This window comes from Aquila chrysaetos, chromosome 17 (genome assembly GCF_900496995.4).
Source record: "Aquila chrysaetos chrysaetos chromosome 17, bAquChr1.4, whole genome shotgun sequence".
Lineage (NCBI taxonomy): Eukaryota > Metazoa > Chordata > Aves > Accipitriformes > Accipitridae > Aquila > Aquila chrysaetos.
This window is the reverse complement of record NC_044020.1, coordinates 21,055,269-21,069,616: the sequence shown is the minus strand read 5'-3', so window position 1 is coordinate 21,069,616 and position 14,348 is coordinate 21,055,269. Positions and strand designations below refer to the sequence as shown.

Below are 14,348 nucleotides of genomic sequence, written 5' to 3'. Positions count from 1 at the left end.
AATGGTTAGGGAAGACCAAATAAACACATCTATAATAAATTTGTTGTTCATATTCCTGTTACAACACTTTAATTTCTGCTTATGATATGCAAACAAGGCTAATTTTGATTTCAGCAGTAATTTGAGGTGGTATCAGTTAAAACTAAAACATTTTGCTTCTGTGTTGACTTTGGAAATGGATCGATGAGGAGGAATGGATCTGTGAACCCCTTCATGTTTTGCTGTTTTCTCCCATATTCAGGCATGCTGTTGTACCTTCTCAGTTGAGTGGTTTTGTTAAATAGTTGCTTTCCTACTGTCTTTTTTATTCTGTATCCTGGATAATCATTAGTCTTTACTTCTGTGTTACATTCTGAGTAATTTTTCCTTTCCCTGTGGCATGAGTCCATTACCTGTCATGCAGCTTTAGTAGGAGAGCTAGTGGGTTCTGGTAAATGTAGCAGAGGAATCAGTGGGCAGGGTCTGCTATAGCGTGCTCTGCTGCAGTGGCTGGGAAGAGGAGGATGGTGACAGGCTACTTGAATGTTTTCAGTTCTTATTTATCAAAGGTAAATGGGTGGCTGGTTTGGTGGTCGTGTTGGTTTTGGGGTTTTTTCCCCCGTTTTGAACTGTGGTGTTGTAGCTATGCAAATGCTGCTTATTTTTCCTGTTCCTACTGGATATTTAATTCCTCTTATTGCATGTAAACCCTTCAAATAGAAAAGCATAGCGAAGAGCATAGTGGTTTTGCATGGGCATGTCCGAAGAGCACTTAGATGTACTGGTCTGTGTAGTCAGTCCATCTGAAGGAGGATTGGTGGTTGAAGCCTGCAGCTGTATTAGCACACTACTTGCATTCCTTAGTGGTGAGCTGTGGGAGTGACTGGCACAGCCTTTTCCTGTAAGGTCTGTAATAACACCAACCCTGCTGTGGTGGGTGGAAAAAAGTTTGAAGTGTGTGTATGTGTGGGGAGCTCTTTTTTGTCTGGTTATTCTTACACTTTAATGATGACCAAATGCTGGGTGGAAGGTTGCAGGAGGAGTAAATAAAAATAGTGTAAATTTTTTCTTTTAGCGCTATTTACAGTGCCACAATGCTCATGGCTTTAATTGTTTCTTTTTATTTTGCTCCTTGTGTGAATCCTTGCACTTTATAATGAGAAGGATTGATGGCAGCTTTCATGTTGTGGCCTGCTACGAGGTGATTTTGTTCTGTGTTTAGTAGTAAACTGTAAAAGAGAACACTCTTGTTATCTTTTTGCTTTATCAAGCTCTGTGATCTCTTAAAGTCTTTATGTATTTCAACCATGTTTGAGTCTTAGTTAAGCGGTTGGAGGTGAGGCATTGTGTAGTCTGCATTATGGTCCTGTTCCAACAGTCTTCAGGCCCGTCTTTTGACATTACGTAACTTTATTCCAGTGTGGCTAGGCAATAATTTAAAAATACAAAGTAAATAATTTTTATTGAGGGTTTCCGCAAGGTGTGTATGCAAGTCCTAATATTTCAGCCTTTTTCTATCTTCCAGGTAAAAAGGAAAACCTGGAAACTTATTTCCAAATGTGGTAGTGTTTTTATTTCTTTTTATTTTCTGAAGAAGAGATTCAAATTGTTGGGGATGCATTTTCTACTAGGAAAAGCAACAAAACCACAGACAGTAGTTTGTATCTACACAGGACATCTTTGTAGTTCTTTTTAATGATATAAGAATGTGTCTGTAAATCTAATATTGACCAGAGCTACATATATTGCTTTAGAACAAACTCTTGACTGCAGTTAACAAATGTCATCTATTTCTTAAGTCAGTAGGCATATGAAAATGAATATTCCTTCCCCCCCCCCTTCTTTTTTTTCTGGTCATGAATGTTTTAACTGGAGCTTTCAAGCATTTTTCAGACTTTGCCAAAGATGGCTTTTTCTATCACCTATGCTTTAAATAAAAAGCATGTCACATTTTAACGTTATGTTGAAGTTTCATGTGGCAGATAATGTATACCTTGCTGCATTCAGTAGATATGTCTCTGCATGTTTCTTTCTTAAATTGTGGATGTTTTCAGGTGGAGACAACTGTATTACTGTAACTGTTGCTGTGGGGACATGCAATAGCTTTCCATTCCTCTTCAAGAAAAACATTAATTTTTCCAGGCCCTCCATTGCCTTTGAATCCAAGGTGCTACGTATTTCTGGTTTATGTGAGGAGTAACATCAGTTTTTAGAAGCAAGGTGTTTTCAAGGTCCTCTACCTGTTATGTGATGATATTTGAAATACATTACCAAAACATTATAGAAATAAGAAAACTGCGAAGTAAAAAAACAATGGCAGTGGTAACTTGTTTTAAAGTACTATTCGTTGGGCAGTAAGCATCAATTTTAGAGTATATAAACTGTTATATTTAATATGTGTATACAAAACTCTTTTCCTACACATTTCAGCCTTCCAGAACAGGGCCTGTGTTGGCTAGGGTGGTCTGTAAGGACCTCTGATCTGTCGTCTGCTTGCCTGGAAGTTGAGTCAAATGTGGATTTACTAGGGGTTAAGGGGACTCTGAGCCCTTTCTCCTCTTGTCAGCTCGACATGCTGTGATCCAATTTCCACGGCATGTGTTTTGCAGAAACCCCACCCCCACCTCTCTCCATCTCTCCGGTTTTCCTTGTTAGGGTTATATTCAGCACTGTCTGCCAGCTTGTGACTTCATGTCATTGGACATTTCTGCATACCTAGACCAGACAGAGAATTTCCTGTTTAAATGGAAATTTTGGTTAGCCCTGTTTTTCTGCCTGCCATCAATAAAATATATAATGTTTGTCTGTTTCTTGTATTAAGTGTCTTCTTCCTGATGCTTTCTCACTTCCAGAGAGGTCTTTGTCAAAGCTGTGTATAACTGCTCTAAATTGCACTTTATGTAATAATTCATTATCGTGCAAAACGAAATGGGCAGTCTATATGGAACACAACTTAGAATGAAAAACTAAAGTTCTTATGAAAGTTATCTATAAAACACTTAAATAGTGAAATAATTATTTTTTTCTTCTCTAGGAATTAATATCAGCTGTTGTAAATACAGATTCTCTCAGGTATTAACAGTAGTTCTGGGAAGTCTGGCAGGAGGAGAAGATGGTGTAGGTTTGACTCCAAGATAAAACCTAAAATTCTGAGTTAATTTGGAATTGGGTATTTTGTGAAGGAACAGGGACTTTACTGAATTGGTTTGAACTGTGCTAAGCCTTCGCATATGAATTGTCTCATAGCCCACCTCAATAGTGGCTTATAATCCGTCCATCGGTAACAAAGCCTTTTTTGCTTACAAAATGTTTTCAGAACAGTTTACTAAGGTGATTAAATTACCATTTGGTCCTATTTATGGCAGAATATGAAGTATGTTTTGTTTTTTAATGCCTTGTAACTTGGTCTTCTCATGGGATAGAAGTTATATCTTACAGTTGTTTTAAAGTCTTGACGGTGAAGTCGTAGTCTGTGAATATCCTGTGCTCTTATAATGCAAATTATTTGCTAGCAATAATCAATTTGTTTCTTTCTCTTTTCCAGCATCTTTGAGGATGAAAGCATGAAGCTACGACAGCTGAAACTAGAGAATCAGGTAAATTACAGTGCTGAAGCTGGTAAAAATAAGTACAGGAAAACAACCGTTAGCCATCTAGAGACTTGAGAAATGGGGCTGAAGTGCTAAAAATGCTTGGTCTAAAGAATACAAAAAGAACTCATTGGTAACATTTTTCTTTAAAGATTTTCTTGGCTTTCATTAGTTTAAGTCAACCTTGCTATGGCTTGTATCAAAGCAATTAAGCTTTGATACATTTATTTTTCATATATCCTCTCATTTCATTGGGATTGAGTCACCACAATGCAGGAATGAATCAAAAGAGAGAAAGACTGCAGGGAGTTATCCATTTTAAACATCAAAGGAAAAGAAAAAGTTTCCCTGAGCTATTGAAAAATCTCCTTAACACCGCTGTGGAGAAATATTTCCAGCATCTTTTGACTTTTTTTGTTTCCTACAGAGAAAACATACAGCCAAGCATTTGTCAAATACTAGGTTATAGGTCTCAGTTTTTAAAATGCTGTTTGCTGGGTGCTTACATCACCATATTCTTCAAAGCAATAAAGTATCCATCCTTAATATTCTTCCTCTGTGAAATTTTAAATGCTTATAAATAGATTAGAAGATGTGAGATTATTATGATTCTCTAGCTGGCCATTTCACAGGGACCACAAATCATTGTCTTGCATTAAATTCATCTGTGTTCAAATTTAAAGTATGTTTTTTAGAAAAGCACTCTCTCAGCTGAGTATCTTTAAATCCAGACATAACAGTCTTCAAGGAACTGTTGCAGCAGAGAATAACCCTCTTTACCAGAACTTGTTCATTATTTCTAGTCTGTGTTTGCTTAGCTTTGACTTCAGACGGTGGATTTATTACCAGCTTTATCTGTGTGTATATAGGCTCTTTTCTAAAACACTTCAGAGTCAAGGAGTAAAATTTAGCTTTGGTCATATTTGTGGAAGTTAGGATAATCCTTTTACCCATAGGCTATCCAGTAACACTTGTTTTTGAAAAAAAAAAAACAAAAACAAAACCAAAAAACCAAAACACCCCCCCCCCAAAAAAAAAAAAATTAGTTCAAGTAATCAGTAAAAGGTAATCAGTAAAAGAGCATTTAGTGCCAAATGCCACATGGTAAGAAGTTCCAAAACTAAGGATGGTCTGACTGCTTGGTGATGAACCTCAGTGTCTGTTTTAGGACTGTTGTCTTGGGTCATAAGCTGGTAGTAATCACTGGCTCCTAGTGCTAGGCACTGTGGTCAATGTATGCCTAGTTTCAGACCTCGCCATGGGGATGCGTTGCTGTTCCACCAAAACAAAACTGTTGGGCTGGGTGGAATTCCCTCAGAGCAGCTGTCAGTTGAGTCATGAAGAGGTGAGTTTAAAGAACTCGCACCTTTCTGCAGTTTTGTTTCAGGATTTCTTGGATTTGGTTGAGATTGCAATCATCTATAAAACCAACAGCTAGAAAATTTCACTAAAATACATTTTAACACCACACTGCCTCCTTGCAAATGAGATTTGTTGAGAAATGCTAACAGTCTTTAATTTAGGATTGTTTATTTAGGTTTGAATGTTAACTTTTAAAGTCTGCTTTTAACTTTTACATGAATAGTACCATGCCTTCTGAAGAAATAGAGGTCAATAGGAGATCACTATCAGACATGATGGACTCATTGCTGATTGTAGCTGATGCCCCGCTTGGTTAATTTGTCCTAAACATTTATAGGAATTGGGATAAAAAATGTAAAATGTTTTAATTCAGCAGGATCGTGTTTAGAACTTTTGGCCATACAGAGAATCTGGAATAAGCATTTGCCACAGCAAAGACATATGCCTGTCATCCATCTTTATGATGGGTTTGGAAACACTGTAATTTCAGTAAAATATTATTTATAATAACGCATGACATCAGGTTCCATCTGTGGGCCAGCTCTGCCTGCCAGGATGATTTTATCTAGACTACTGCCTTTTCCTTGGGGAGAGAGTGTGTGGCCGCTCAGGCAGTGCTTACTTCCCCAGCAGTAGAAGGTGTTCCTGTGTCTTTTGAGGCACCTGCAGCTCCAAGTGCAATATTGCCATCTCCCTGTGGGTGGAGAACGTGAAGCTGAAGGCATATTTCTGAATGTACCCGAGATGGTACTCACTCTTGACACGAAGTTTCATTAATGCCATCATCACTAGCATTGTCCCTGCTGCCTCAGCATGAACTGAGGAGGAGCTGGAAGAGTGGAGAGGGTGTTTCAGAGCTAGGGTCCATCCTGCATGGCCTACTAAGGTAGGGCCGTGCCAAATAATTAGTATGGTATTGCACCTTCAAGGGTGGAGTGCTTGGAACCTTTCTGTATACCATCTTCCTGTTTCTCACAGTTGTAGAAAGAGTACTAAACTAGTTTTCTTGTTAGTCTGCTATGATATATTCATTTGACACATCTGACTTCTTAGCTTGTTGGAAACTCATTAGAACCAGAGTTGGTGGTTTGAGTTCCTTTAATCATCCTGTATACTGATGTTATGCTTTTCTGTGGTGCAAAGAAAATGTTTCTGAAAGTTTGTGAACTCCGTGTATTAAATAATTCTGAACAAATCATGATAATCTGTATCTGTTATTTATCTAATGGATTATGTGTTCTGATGTCCTGTTCATGAACTATCTAAATTTTTCGTTGTAATATATCAATTTTTACTATAACACAGAGCTGGAGGAAAAGACTAGTTAATAGACAAAATGAAACAAAATACAGTCTCCTTTCTTCTACTTCATCTTAGTGGAGTGAGAATACATAGTACTGAAAGTAAGGCTGGTCTGCCACCTTATGTAGAGAAAATGAACTGCTACTATCTGTCCTGTCAGTGGGCTTGTAGATTTTTTTCCATCTCAGTAAGCAAAGTGGTAGAGAGAAGCCTTTTTAAAACAAATTAAATTACTATCAAGTTTTGTCACTTTGATTATCCTGAAGTTCTTGCAAGAAGGTCGGTCACATCTATCAGCAGTAAAGGAGGTTGCAAGATAAACCAATGTGATCCCAATGGATTGGTGAGTCCTAGAAACTCTTTGATGAAACAATTTATTATAATAAGAAAAAAAAATTTTTTAGACTGGTGAGCAATGAAATGTTTAAAAAAGCTCATCTAATAGAATAATCAGTTAAGTAGCTCTTAAAGTTGTTATATCCTATAGTGATCCCAAATTCAATTTCCGATTCTAGCAGTAGCCGTGTACTTTCTTACTGCCTTTAGGATGTGTCCGTTTTATTTTTTTCTTGTCAGTCTATTTGTCAGGTAGAGAAACCTTGGTAACAATTCTTCTCAAATCCTTATTCTGAGTATAACGTTTTAATTCTTGTTTTCCCTCTCTCCTTTTATTTAAACTACTAGAGATTTATAAACTATCATGAAATTTTTTACTTCAGCATTAATTTAAAAAACAAACAAAGAGCATAAACCAATGTAAATTCTTCTGGAGGGTCTGACTACCTCTCTAGAACACAAATTTTATCTGTAATTATAATTTTCTAAGAATTTGACTTCTACTTATTTTTCTTTTCTTTTTCTAGACCAATGTGATAATGTCTTTGGAATTCTATGTAATTTTTGCCCTGCAGGACAATCCTTGCAAATAATACTGCAGTATTACTGCACTACCTGTACAATACCGCAGTATTACAATACTACCTATATTGCAGTCCAGACTTCAAAGTGTAATTATGAGTTTAAATAAAAAAGGTTGTTTTTGTTTTTTGGTTGTTTTGGGGGTTGGGGGGGGTGTTTTTGGGGGAGGGGTTGGTTGTGGGGTTTGGGGGGCGCATTTGGGGTTTTGGCGGGGGGGGGGGGGGGGTTGGTTTGGTTTTTTTGACAGGTGCTTAAAAAGCAGAAAGAATAAATTACCAAGGGCTGAGTTGTGTTGGAATTCCTCAAGGAGAGGTTGCCTGAGAAACTAACCTCACTTGAGATAAAAAGCCTAATAGGGTAGGAAAGGACCAAAAGGAGAAAGAAAAAAACATAACAGGAGAGGAAAGGGTTCCAAAGACGTCTGTCTCAAGTGGATTGAATTGTTGGTACTGTTTGTCTGATGGATCCTTGGAGACTGAAAAGAATTTGATGGAGAAAGAGTTTCTATGATCAAGAACAACTTTCAGGGGGTGTTCAGGCACCTAAGAAGCAGGCGTGGATAAACTGCATCTATGGCAAGGGCCTTGCACATCGTTTGTATAGTGATGCATTACAGAATATTAGAATATGATTTTTCCTTCTTCTTCATGCATCACCTTAACTTTTAAGGATTAAGTGTGGCTGTCTTTAAAATGGTGCAATGTCCCCATTTGCCTTGATCTAAGTCTAGAAGTTGTTTCTGTTCTCATTTAGTAGGAAATCATAAACATCAAATGTATATGTATCTTGGAAAATCAATGTTTTATTTTTTAACATTTGGATTTACCATTCTTTCCTTTCAATCCTGAATTACATGGAAAAATTCTGCAAGGTAGATCAATTTTCCTTTTACTGGATCACTCCTATTTTAATGACTGCAATTTTTAAAATTTTTTTTATTATTTTTTTTTTCCCCCCATCTAAGTCTAATCTCTCAACATTGGTTTCTGGGAACTATTTGTTTTGAGTTCTCCCTGTAAGATAGCTTTTGAGACAAAAACCTTTTCCTTTGCAAGTCCTGTTTCATATTGGATTATAAATGACTGCTGAATTTGTCTATTTATATTAAGGATTGCTGCTGCAGTTTAGACTAGATGAAAGGAGGTAAAATAACCTGCTGATGGTCTCAGGATAGATTGGAAAATAAGCAAGTGTCCATAACACCCATCAACCACTGACGGAGACTTAAAGGCAATGTCTCACTCCAAAGACACAGTGATACCTGTGTCTAGAATTTTTCTAAGAGATTACAAAAGGATTTCAGGTTTATTGGAGATTCTGATCAGTGACATGTCATTGCCAATGGCTGGGGCATGGTTTCTTCCTCTCTGGATGTGGTTATTTATCCTTATTTCATGCTTTTTCTTTATTTCACAGAGAGCTCTTCTAGAGAAGAAGCAGAGGAAGAAACGTCTTGATCCCTTGATGGTACAGCCAAATCCTGAGGCAAAGCTGCGTAGGTCAAAGCCCAAAGGGTGTGATGAGCAGACTCCTTTAGTAGAAACTCCTACCCCTTTCCACAGTGATGTTATTTTACATGGTAAGTAATCAACCCGATTGCAACAATGTTCCCCAAAATGCCAGTGCATGCCTTTTATGTCATAGATGGGCACCTATAACAGTGGTCAAGTGATAAACAAGATTGATTACATACCTTTCTATGTACAAAAGTAGAATTGTAGTACAGTATGGTTGAGCAATACTGAACTGTAAAAACAAACAAAAACCTTACCTTGAATTTTGTGACAGCTGAGAATCTTCATGTGCCTTTAAGTAATCTCTCCCTTATGTTAGGCTAAGAAGAACTGTAGAAATGGATTAGGAACTCCTATAAAGGTAGCAAGATACAAATCCAAAGTAAGAGAGTCCTCTGAAGCTGTAGGATAAAGAAAAGGAAATGATCCAGTAGTGACTGCTTGTACTTTTCTTCATAGTGAATGTCAAGATTGTGTATGACTGAATGATAAAGTAGACAACAGCAAAACAAAGTCTTAAGAATACTGAAGTAGGTTCCTGGTGGTTTTTACCTCATCTATTGTTTTCTGTGGGCTTCAGGGAGACAACTGAAACATAACAAACAAGCTATAGTAGTCCAGAAAGTCACAAGCACAAAGTGATATCAGAGCCAAAGACAATAACTCAGTAGTCTCAAAACATTACAGCAAAATAGTGACCATTCTGTTAGGAGTTAAGAGAAATACAGGAGTGACAGCCTTAAGACTTCCATGCCACAGGTAGGAAAAAAGAGCAGCAATGAAACCCCTACATTCCAGCAGAAGTGTCAGGAAGTAGTTTATGAGAGCCAGAATCCCATCAGCCTATCAAGAAAGTAACAGGAAACATGCTAAGGCTTTGAGATGCATGCTATTGCAGGAAGTTACAATACCACCATTATATTAATAGGGAATTAATGTGTAGAGTAGAATTTTAAAAATCCAAACCAGTGTTACCTAGTTTGAAGATCACATTTGGAACTATGTTATCCCCTGTCTTTTGAATGTTTTTCTGGTTCTCCAGATGTCTTTCAGGATCATAGGATGGGGAGGAGACTAGTGATGTGGATGGTAGCATTTATGTGTTTAAAATCAGGTGGGAGAAAGCTTCTGTTAAAAGACACTTAAGTCAAAAAGAGAGTGAGAGAAAAGATATAACTCCTAAGTTAGGAAACTTCAGTAGTACTGAAACTACAAGAAAGAAAAATGAAAATTAACTTTCCCTCACTAGCTTCCATAGTTCTGAAGCTTCATCAGTACAAACAAATCCTGTTAAGAAGTGGTAACAGCAGTAAACACGTCAGAAATCTGATGACTAGATAAAGCAGTGAAGTTTTTAGAAGGAAAACAGTGGGAAAGCAAGAAATCCAAAGCTGGAACTATACTTACGTATTGAGTGCTACACAAACATGTATTAAGTATTATGCCAAATGAAGACATCTCCACCAATTACAAAGTGCAATGCACAGCTGTGTTGTGTGTTTAAACGTGGAAATTTCATTTCCACCAAAAAGATAGAGGGCATCCATTTACAGTTTTTGCTGCCTGTGGCTGTAGATATTTTTATCAAATTCATTTGTGATGTTCACTGTAGAGCACTCACTTATTGTCACAGGAGTAAACAAGGAACGTGAAGGAAAAGAAAATAGAGTAGTTGCCCATAAGTAAACTGAAGGATATCAATGTGCATGACAAATACAACTCATTTTAATTGCTTAAGCCCTTGTAAAAAAAGTAGATACAATCACTATATTTATAAATGTAGAAACTGATGCCTGATATGTTTAAACTAATAGGTGGTCTGTACCAGTCAGGCCTGACTCCTCCCAAGTCTTCTGACAAAAGCTGAGCAAGTATACATCAGTACTTTAAAGGGATGCTTGAGCAAGGGAAGAGGAAAAGAACCATCCTGGGATGCATCTTTAGCCATAAAAAAACAGACTTTAGCGTTCTGTTTCATTTTGGCCTGCAGGCATTGATGGACCAGCTGCTTTTCTGAAATCAGAAGTGCAAGATTTGGGGACCAAGCTCCAAACTCTCTCTGCTGGATCTTCCAAAACAGAAGACAATGCAGATCAGGAAAATGATGGAGAGGCTCTAACAGACACAGCAGGCAAGCCAGATCTGCAAGAAATCTTACAGAAACGAGGTAAGAGTTGATAATGGGCAAAAATCTTTTTTGGGGGCTCTTCTACTTCTTATAATTTTTTTCAGTAGCATTAAAAAACCCTAAAAATATGAGGAATTGTGAAGGAAGTATCTGTAGGATATTACTTTTAAATGCAGAGCTGGTAGATTCTACAGCATGTAGGAATGCAGAACTGCAGTTCCTTCTTCTGACATTAATTGGAACATACCAGTTATGCTTTAAAGGTTTATCAATGTGCTGTATAATTTCTGGCCTTTCCAAGGAAGTTGGTGCAAAATGCTATACTTCACATTTTGCTAAAGTTTGGGGTATTTTTATGACAGTTATATTATAGCTGGATATGATGCTTGACTATTTTCAAAACAGCAGAACCCTCTATAGCCAGTAAATGCCATAATTTAACTGTTTAGGAGACTAACAGGAAAGGTGTTCTTCCCGAGTCAGAGGCTGTCACAATCAACAGTTTTAGAGTTTTATATTCAATAGTTATATCTCATTGAGTAGTTTACCAGCAGGGTAAACCATCTCTGTCTGCCAAGTGTCTTCTGTTGCTGCCAGTGCCACAGGAAACCTTTTTTTATTGCATGCAGCCTAAGCACTTTGCAGCAAAATAATGGCAAGTGTTTAATATGGTACACAGCTTGTTTTTATTTTGCAGAGCCTGTCTCCCAGAATGTTTCCAGTATACTTTATGTATTAAGGTACTACCATCTGTAGAAATACTTTCATTCAGTTGTGAGATGCAACAGCTGCTTACCGATGGATAGCAACATTACTCAAGAGTTAGGAAAGGAAGCAGGAGAGAATATCCAGAAACTTCAGGGGAAATTAGTGGAGGTAGAATATAAACAGTGAATTTTGAAATTGGCCGGAGTACTAGGGTTAACGCCTTTCCTCTTTCCAAATGTGCTTTGGGAAGTTTACTGACAGGTTGTTAAGACTACATTTTTCTGTTTCATCTGAGACAAAGAACTTCCAGCAGTGCCTCTTCTATGCAGTGCTGTGTTGGAGCACTGTTATAATATTGGGTCTCAGAAAACAATTCAGCTTAGCAGGCTGAGTGTGTTCATTTTCTATAGTGCTTTACGTGCTTTTCCATTCTACAGCCAAATTAAAGAATGGAATCACAGAAAAAAATGATGCAGTTCCAAGTGGAAGGAAACACCAAACAGTGACGTGTACGGAAGCTCTTTAAAAATGTCTTTATCCAGAGTTATTTTAGTTATATACCCACAGTCATGTCTACATAACTGTGCTTAGGTTAAGATGAAGTAAATAAGTCCTGGAACTACTCAGTCCATGCTTCTGTTTTAAAAATCAAATCATTGGCAGTATTCATGAGACGTGAGTTATTGCTACTGATGTAAGAATAGGAGGGCTCTTACTGAAAAATTATCATACTCCATTTCAGTGTGTATAGGATTAAAGGGAAGTGTTAAAGGATGCAAACTATACAGAGTCCAACTTACAGGATAGGTGTTGGCATATTGATCTGCATTTCCTTTTTTTGTTCTTAAGACATGGGGGGCTTTTTTGCATGAAAATAAGCAAAATTAATTCAGTGACATTATATATTAAGCAATATGTTACATCATGTAATATCATGTAAAATATGTATTAATAAAACCCTGACAGCTGCTTAATCATCTGCACAGTGACAGCTGCAAAATGTCACTAGGGGTTTGAATTACAAGACTCGGGAAGCAATATAGCACATGAAGAAAATCAGTGGTTGAAACAACAGAAATTAATTAAAAAAGTGAATAGCTATGCAGGAGTCATATATGAATTAGTGATGCCATGAACTCATGACACCTTCTTTCAGAGGTTACCTGCTTGATCCTGTATTCTGACAGGAATTTCAGGCAGTTTGAATTTTGATGAGGAGGACACAGAAGAGGAGGAAACTAGTAAGACACTGGCATCTCATTCACCGTATCCTGAATCTGAGAGGCCTAGTTCTGCAAACAGCGAGAAATCTTTTGCAGTAAGTGTCTTGAAATCTGTTTCTGATATGGGCTGGGCACATGCTTGATTTTAGTACAGACCCCTTGAGCACTGGGTTAAAATATAGTAGTTGCAACTACAGTAGCTAGCATATTACTTCCCTGAAGGCAGAGGAAGGTCATGATTGTCAGGTTATCTGACTGAAGCGCCATTGAGTTAAACAGAAAGACCTAGTAATGATTAAAGGAACAATGGTGGGCGGAGGAACCCAAGTAGCTTAATCAGTGAAGATGGGAACACAATGAATCAGCTACTCCTATGACCCTCAAAGGAGACAGATTAGGCCATTGTCTCTGGTGTAATATCCACTAAGATGACTCAGAGAAACTATGAAATGCCATGCAAACTTAAGAGGGATCACTGCCTGAAGGTTTGTAGCATTTATTGTGGGATGCAAGGGGGAACAGAATTTTGGGATGGAACAGAGAATTCTGGGATTGGAGGAAACTTTTTATGGGGTGTTTAGGGAAAGGGACTCAAGAGGGAAAAGAAAGGGGTCAGGGTAGATCAGGGAGTAATAAGTATGGGAAAATAGAGAGTAAAAGGGCTGAAAAGCACCAGATGCATGTAAACAGCTGCGAGACAGTATGCTTGTCTGTCCAAGCCTTGTGCCCGATTACTGTGATGTGTCTTACTGCAGGTGTTAAAACTACATTTCTAACTATTTTCTGTGTGAATGTGTTCTTGTGTGTGTGTGTTTGTGTTTGTGTAAAATACATACATTCGAATGCTGACAAACTATATGGTGGACTAGCCAGCGAGTTGGAAGAGACCAGCATGAGGAAGACCCAGGGTCTGAGCTAGTGATCAGATAAAGGGCATAGGTTTTGGGCATGCATGCTGGACAGCCTTACAAATCCATGCTACTATTCAAAAGACCCGTGTGAGTGTATTTGTGAGGTGACTGTGTGTATGTTGCGCTACACTAGTGGGTGAGTTGCTGGGCATAAACCAGCAATCTCATCTCCAAGGCTCAGTAAGGGGTGAATCTCCTGGGTTCTACAATCCAGAGGATTCAGCTACCTCTAAGAAAAAGTAACTTTAATGACCTATACCAGATTTCCATTAGAATTCTGGTTTCTTTGGTGACCACAACTTGCATCCTGACTGTACACGTTATTCTAAAGTTCTTCCAGCATTTAGTTGAGGTGGTTCCACTGTCAGCTTAGTCCGTTGCTGCTCCTTTTCTGTACTGTACCCTATCTCAGTGCTCATTTTAGTCACAAAAATCCCAGCCTATCTTACTGCAGCATCCACCAGTCCATACTATCAGGCTGCCTTATTTCCTCACAGTGTTTGAAGTTCTAAAAGCAGAGAGGCTCTTTGCTTAGAATATTTACAGTGTCTCATCCTATTTTCCCCTTCCTAGTAGTTCACTCATCTCTGGTTAATGGGTACTTTTTCCTCCCTCCCCTTGGAGGGCTAGTCTATCCTCAGAGTAAAAGTCTTCAGCCACTTTCTTCGGAGAAACACAGGTGGTCTCTCATTTAACTTCCCTTTCCCAAATAC

General features: G+C 38.0%; 1 protein-coding gene across 6 annotated transcripts in view; it reads left to right on the top strand.

The window, feature by feature from the left end:
- The window catches only part of TULP3 (TUB like protein 3), a 33,827-nt gene that overhangs the window by 10,785 nt on the left and 8,694 nt on the right, over positions 1-14,348 (top strand). For 5 of the 6 annotated variants that reach the window (XM_030040676.1, XM_030040675.1, XM_030040674.2 and 2 more), the window contains exons 2-5: positions 3,524-3,575; positions 8,568-8,730; positions 10,656-10,832; positions 12,689-12,819. In XM_030040676.1, coding sequence (XP_029896536.1) covers positions 3,543-3,575; positions 8,568-8,730; positions 10,656-10,832; positions 12,689-12,819 — 504 coding nt within the window. In that variant the 5' untranslated portion in view covers positions 3,524-3,542. Of the gene's footprint in view, positions 1-3,520; positions 3,576-8,567; positions 8,731-10,655; positions 10,833-12,688; positions 12,820-14,348 lie in introns of all 6 variants that reach the window. The other variant, XM_030040673.2, reaches the window with a different exon arrangement.